At 37.7% G+C, this 6,819-nt stretch overlaps 1 protein-coding gene across 3 annotated transcripts in view; it reads right to left on the reverse strand.

Moving 5' to 3' along the window:
* MTA3 (metastasis associated 1 family member 3) overlaps positions 1–6,819 on the reverse strand; it is a 290,525-nt gene that overhangs the window by 102,934 nt on the left and 180,772 nt on the right. For all 3 annotated transcript variants that reach the window (XM_037744410.1, XM_017544868.2, XM_017544869.2), the window contains exon 8: positions 3,658–3,757. In XM_037744410.1, the coding sequence (XP_037600338.1) occupies positions 3,658–3,757 (100 nt within the window). The remainder of the gene's footprint in view (positions 1–3,657; positions 3,758–6,819) is intronic.

Here is a 6,819-nt window from a genome sequence, read left to right on the forward strand (position 1 = left end):
GTAGTGACAGGATCTTGTTATTTTGCCTAGGCTGGTCTCGAACTCCTGGCCTCAAGTGATCATCCCGCCTCAGCCTCCCAAAGTGTTGGGATTACAAGTATAAGCCAGTGTACTTGGCCATAAAATAATGTTTCAACGAATTAAGGTATATAGGTAGGATCCTCTTTAAAATGCTTTTTTTAAAAGTCTCACCTTCACTGACAACAAATACCAAACCTTTAAAACTGCCCTCTCCCAAAAGAAATTCACCTGCTGTCCTGCACATTCACCAGCAGTGGGAAGCAGAGAGCTGCTGCAGCTGTGAACCAAGAGCCCACACAGGCCCTCTGTACCTCAGGCAAGTCAGACCAGCTGCCACAGAACTCTCCACCATCTCAGGAACAAGCCTTTCCACTTGCACTCAAGCAGGGACCACATCCCCAGTTATAATCTGAGGAGCAGTATCTCATAAGAATAGTGTTAAGCTACAAGGAACTGGTTACATAAATAATAGTTTACCCATATAAGATCATGCAACATTAGGGAAAAACTGAGTTCTTACAATGATTTTTAAAAAGGTATTTATAACATATAGTTAGGGAAAAAAAGGAGGGGGGGGAACAAAACTGTTTTAAATGACCTCAACTATGTGTTAAAAAGAAAGTTTACATGAGACTTGTCTTATCAGTTACCAAAATGTACTAAGATGTGGTACTTGTACAGGGAAAAATAAAAATAGATCAACGAAACAGAAGAGAATAGATTAAAAGTCTATAAGCAGACCTAAGTATATCTAGGAACTTAAAATATGACAAAAGGGCATTACAAAGCTCACACCTGTAATCCTAGCACTTTGGGAGGCCGAGGTGGGTGGATCACCTGAGGTCAGGAGTTCAAGACCAGCCTGGCCATCATGGTGAAACCCCATCTTAAAAAAAAGCGGGGGGGGGGAGGGGGGGATTACAAATCATGAAGAAACAAATATTGGGACAATTAATTTAATATATGATGGGAAAATTAGATCCCTACCTCACTCTATTCACAAAATTAAACTCTACATAGATTTACAGTCCTAAATATAAAGAAAACTTTAAAACTATTAGAAAAAAATAGGACACAAGAAATATACAAATTTATATATATATAAATATAGCTCTAGTTATAGCCTAAAAACTCACACACATGCTCACAAAGGGATATGTATGAAATTTTCAACATAGGATTATGAACAACACAGTAAAAGAAAAATGTCTTGAAAGCACTCCAGATGTTCACTGGTAACAGAATAAATAATGTATAGTATTATATGAAAAAATATTAGAAATAATACAGAAATAGTTAAAATGAATGACTGTGTATATACTTATTAACATGCCTAGATCTCAACAGTGGGCAAATGGCAAGGGTTACACAGTAAATTTAAGCACATGCAAAATAATATTTATGTTGTTTTGGATACATAAATACATAATAGAACTATAAAAACACAGACTACATACATAGCAGATCTGTTCTAGTGGCTGCTGCTTAAATGAAGGTAAGAGGTGAAGGGAAGTAGGACTAGGAAGGGAATACTAGAGACTTCGACATTAACCACAAGGGTTGAAAAAATTGTTTTTAATCTGAAGAACTAAAATATTAACATTTGCTTTAGCTGGGCTTATGTGGAGTTTTATTACATTATCCTCTGTCCTATTCTGTAATTTGCTATTATGATTATGTATAATGCATTAAAAAGGGCTTAAAGAAAACAAAATAGTAAGACATTCTACTCTGGGTAATGAGAACAAAGCTTCTTTTGGCTGCTGCTGAACTATTTTTCAATTTTTCGTAACAGACACACATTAATTTTTAAATTGAGCAAAAATCATTTTGCCCAGGAAAAATACATACAGGTGGTGATTAGATTTCACATAGTTCTCGTTTAAATATCTATTGCTTTTTTTTTTTTTTTTTTGGTCTCACTCTGTCACCCAGGACAGAGGGCAAGTGGCACGAGCATGATCTCAGCTCACTGGAACCTCTGCCTCCCAGGCTCAAGCAATCTCCCACCTCAGCCTCCCAAGTAGCTGGGACCACAGGTGCCTGCCACCACGCCCAGCTAATTTTTTGTATTTTTTTTTAAAGATGGGGGTTTCATGACGTTGCCCAGCCTGGTCTCAAACTCCTGAGCTCAGGCAATCCACCAGCCTTGGCTTCCCAAAGTGAAATATCTGATTTTTAAAGTTCTTGCAAACATGACATCTGTACTCTTGCTTCTCTTGATAAAATATTCTCAAAGTTCTAAACAACTAAAAACACAAACCCATTTTGGAGATGCTAAAATTGGGGTAAAATATTAATGTCCCAAAGAAGAGAATAAAACTTTCTTCTATAAACAATTCTGGTCTTTGAGAAAGGAAAAGGAAAGGGTTTAGATTTAGTCACAATCTATAATTGTACAGAAGTACACAGAATGCATAAGAAACAAGGCTGGAAGCAGTGGCTCACACCAGTAATCCCAGCACTTTGGGACATCAAGGTTAAGAAGACTGCTTGAAACCAGGAGGAGTTCGAGACCAGCTTGGGCAACAACATAGTAAGACCCTGTCTTTATTAAAAAAGAAAAAATTAAAAGTTTTTAAAAGCATAAAAAACAAATCTGATGTGCATTCCTCTGAGTTCTTACATTATCAAAATAAATATTTTATGAAAAGCATTTCAAACTGGCATTATAATGAGAAGGTTAAAAACCTATATTATATTTCATTTCATTAGCAAACAATACGGAAACTTTTATTATATGTAATGAATACTGGTGAAATAACCTCATCAAAGCTCAGTTTTCTCATCTGTAAAATGAGCATCCTACCATGCCTATCACAAGGGGAAACAGGGATCAAATACAGTAAGTAACTTCAATCAGCAAAAAAACTCACAGGTCCACTTTTTTGGAGTGCAGAGAAAGCATTAAGTGCCAGGTCCTATGCCTGGCCACCGCTGCCATTAATGGTAAAATTCAACTGAGTATAGGACGTTTCATTTTACCACCAAAAGAAAAAAGTAAATAGATTTAAAAAGATAGAAACTGTAATGTAATAAAAATTATGTAACAAAACATACCCTCTGGCCAGGCGCGATGGCTCAGACCTGTAATCTCAGCACTTTGGGAGGCAGAGGCAGGTGGATCACAAGGTCAGGAGTACGAGACCAGCCCGGCCAACACGGTGAAATCCCATCTCTACTAAAAATACAAAAATTAGCTGGGTGGTGTTGTGTGTGCCTTTAATCCCAGCTACTCAAGAGGCTGAGGCACAAGAATCACTTGAACCTAGGAGGCAGAGGTTGCAGTGAGCCAAGATCGCGCCACTGCACTCCAGCCTGATGACAGAGTGAGCCTCTGTCAAAAAAAGAAGGGAGGGAGGAAGGGAAGGAAGGCAAGGAAGGGAAGGAAGGAAGAAAAAAAAAAAAAAGCCCCTCTTTCTAGAGAACAGACACAAAAAAACTCAACTCACAAACAAATGATATCAGAACCCAAGTGATATCAGAACCCAGTTAACCAAATAACCAAGCCAAATCAACCTAGCAGTCAGGAAGGCTAAGAGCCCGAAAGCTCCCAGTCTACCATATTGCCATAATGGCTTTAAAATTAAACAAGTAACAGGATAAATAACTACAAGATTTCAAAGAGAGTCTTACCAAGGTGATGTCTCGGGAAGCTGCAGCAGCACTCATATGCAAACTAGGCTGCCTCACAGAACTGCTGCAATCCAGGGCTCTAGCAAATGTCCCAACAGCACTGAATAAACCAGAAACACAATAAGGAAGAATTAAGTATCTGAGTTTTATTTTTTAATGTTTCTTAAAACACATTTGGATAGTGAATAAAAAACTGTAAAAGAAAAGACAAAAACAAGTTTCTGAATGTTTGAGAATCAAATAATAATAAAAAGAATTTTCACTCTATAAGATATAATAATTGACAAGCCAATTTACTATAAACAGGTCATTATCATGAAACCAAGAAAAAATAGCCTATGCAGGAGGGAAAAAGAAGGAAAGGGAAGCTCTACTACAAAATGTCATGGAGTAAAACATTTGGTATTCAAATTGGTTCAAAAAATAAAAAGTCAGCTGCAGAATTTGACTATTACAGCAAATCAAGTTCTGACCACTTCTAGGTCCAAATTGTAAAACCCAGTAACATTTTCCCCCCAATATATCATTAACTGTAGCGACCCCTTCCTGTGAGGGTTCAACATGAAATAGATTTCTACTGAAATCTCATTAAAAAGAAATTACCATAATGCTGCTTTTAGTGATTTAGAAGTCCCTTCAATATGTAAGAAACCCTAACCTTAAGACACACAGCACAAAATGAAGGCTCACTGCTTTTCCTGCCTGTGTTTTAAACATGCTTGCTGTGGAAGAGATTTTTTATTTTTTTTATTTTTATTTTTTGAGACAGTGTCTCACTCTGTCACCCACGCTGGAGTGCAGTGGTGTGATCATAGCTCACCACAGCCTCAACTTCCTGGGCTCAAACAATCTTCCCACCTCAGTCTCCCAAGTATCTAGAACTATAGGCATGTACCACCATGCCCAGCTATTTTTTTTTTTTTTTGGGGGCTAATTAAAAAAAATTTTTTTTGTAGACATAGCCTCCCTATGTTGCCCAGGCTGGTTTCAAACTCCTGGGCTCAAGTGATCCTCCCGCCTTGGCCTCCTAAAGTTTTGGGATTACAGGCATGAGCCATTGTGGTTGATCCCTAAGGAAGAAATTTTATAAACATTTTAATACAACACATGTTGAAAAGTACACAATGTACATATAGTTACTGTAAAGTGAACACACGCATGCCACCAAGATCCAGTTCAAGAAAGAACATGACCACAACCCAAAGGCTCCTCAAGCTCCTCTCTACAAGGAACCACCACCCTGAATTGCAGCACCACAGATTCATTTTCCTCAAATAGAATCACACTGCTGGACTTTATGTCCAGCTTCTTTTGATTAAAATTGTGTTCGTGGATTCATCCATGTTGTTAGCTACGGCTGTGTTCACTCATTTTCCCTGCTACATGACATTGTGTCTCATCCCCTCTACTCTACTGCTGACAGATACTCCGTGTTGTTTACAGTTTGGGGTTACCATGAATAGTGCCATAAATCCATTTGTATACGTATCTTTTGGTGCAAAAATGTATGCATTTCTGCTGTATAGATATTTAGGAGTGAAACTTAAGAGATATGTGTGTCAGATGACAGCAAACAGTATTCCAAAGGAGCTGTACCAATTTACACCCCCACCAGCAAGATATGAGAGTGCTGATTGTTCTAAATCTTGATCAATGCTTAGCACTGTAAGTTTTTAAAATTTTAACCATTCTGGTGGATTGGCAGTGGTATTTGACTGTCGTCTTAATTTGTATTTAGAAGATTTTTTTTTTTTTTGATACAGAGTCTTGCTCTGTCACCCAGGCTGGAGTGCAATGGTGCAATCTCGGCTCATTGCAACCTCCGCCTCATGGGTTCAAGTGATTCTCCCACCTCAGTCTCCCAAGCAGCTGGGATTACAGGCAACTGCCATCACACCCAGCTGATTTTTTTTATATTTTTGTAGAGATGGGGTTTCACCATGTTGGCCAGGCTAGTCTTGAACTCCTGACCTCAGATGATCTGCCCATCTTGGCCTCCCAAAGTGCTGGGATTACAGGCATGAGACACCATGCCTAGCCTTTTTTTTTTTTTTTTTAAAGAGATGAGGTCTTACTGTATTGCCCAGGTTGGTCTCAAACTCTTGGACTCAAGCAATCTTCCCGTCTTGGCCTCCTAAAGTGCTGGGATTGCATGCATGAGCTACCATGCCTAGCCTAGAAGATTATTTTTTAAAACAAATATTGAAAACAAATAGGAACCAACTCCTTGGTGTCCTTCACACTGGCTCTGAGGGAGAAGAAAACATACAGCCCTGAGCAATCAGAAAAATGAAAAAACAGATAAAAATCAAATTTGAAAACTGCAATGTCTCCTAACCAATCCCCAAACTAGAGAGTCTGTCTGGAGACTCTAGACCAGTATTCCATACTCTACAAGGGGCCACAACACTGGCCCCTTCCCAACAATGCACATCAAGTGTCTCCATCCAATCACTTAGTAGTTTGGTAATGGGCTCTGGACTCCAAATACCTGACAACCAATAAAACGTATGACGGTCCATGGAGACTGGCTCTATGAACACTGATGTATAAGGATGAGCCAAGATGATTTTTTCCTCTGTATTATGAAATAAATTCAACACAAAATCAGACAATAACATAATGACTGTTGCATCCACTATCCAGATCTATCTGCTATTAATATTTGGCCATGTTTGGTTCATTCTTTTAAAAAATAAATATTATAAATTTGTTACAAGTCCCCTATATATACTTCTAGGTCAAATATATATAATATATATACCCATTTAATGTATTTAAAAATCATTAATGAAATAAAGCGTTGTTTTGTACACTGCAAACATTTTATAAATAATTACTCTGTATGCACATAAATGATCACATGGTATATACCCTCAACATTATTTGTGATGTTTATCTCTTTGCTACATACAGCTTTAATTCATTCAATTGCTATAAAGTTATATTTCACTATATGAGTATACCTCAGTTCATTCATCAATTGCTGATGTACTTTTAGGGTTTTTTTTCCCCCCCCCAATTTTCCACAGTTACAATACTATGATCATCTCATTTACTTTCAGCTGTGTGGCAATTTCCCCCATGAGCATCATTTACTGTTATCATTTTTAAAATAAAAATAAAATTCTGTCCCATTCATTCTCTTTTTTTTTTTTTTTT

This window comes from Cebus imitator, unplaced genomic scaffold (genome assembly GCF_001604975.1).
Source record: "Cebus imitator isolate Cc_AM_T3 unplaced genomic scaffold, Cebus_imitator-1.0 Scaffold172, whole genome shotgun sequence".
NCBI lineage: Eukaryota > Metazoa > Chordata > Mammalia > Primates > Cebidae > Cebus > Cebus imitator.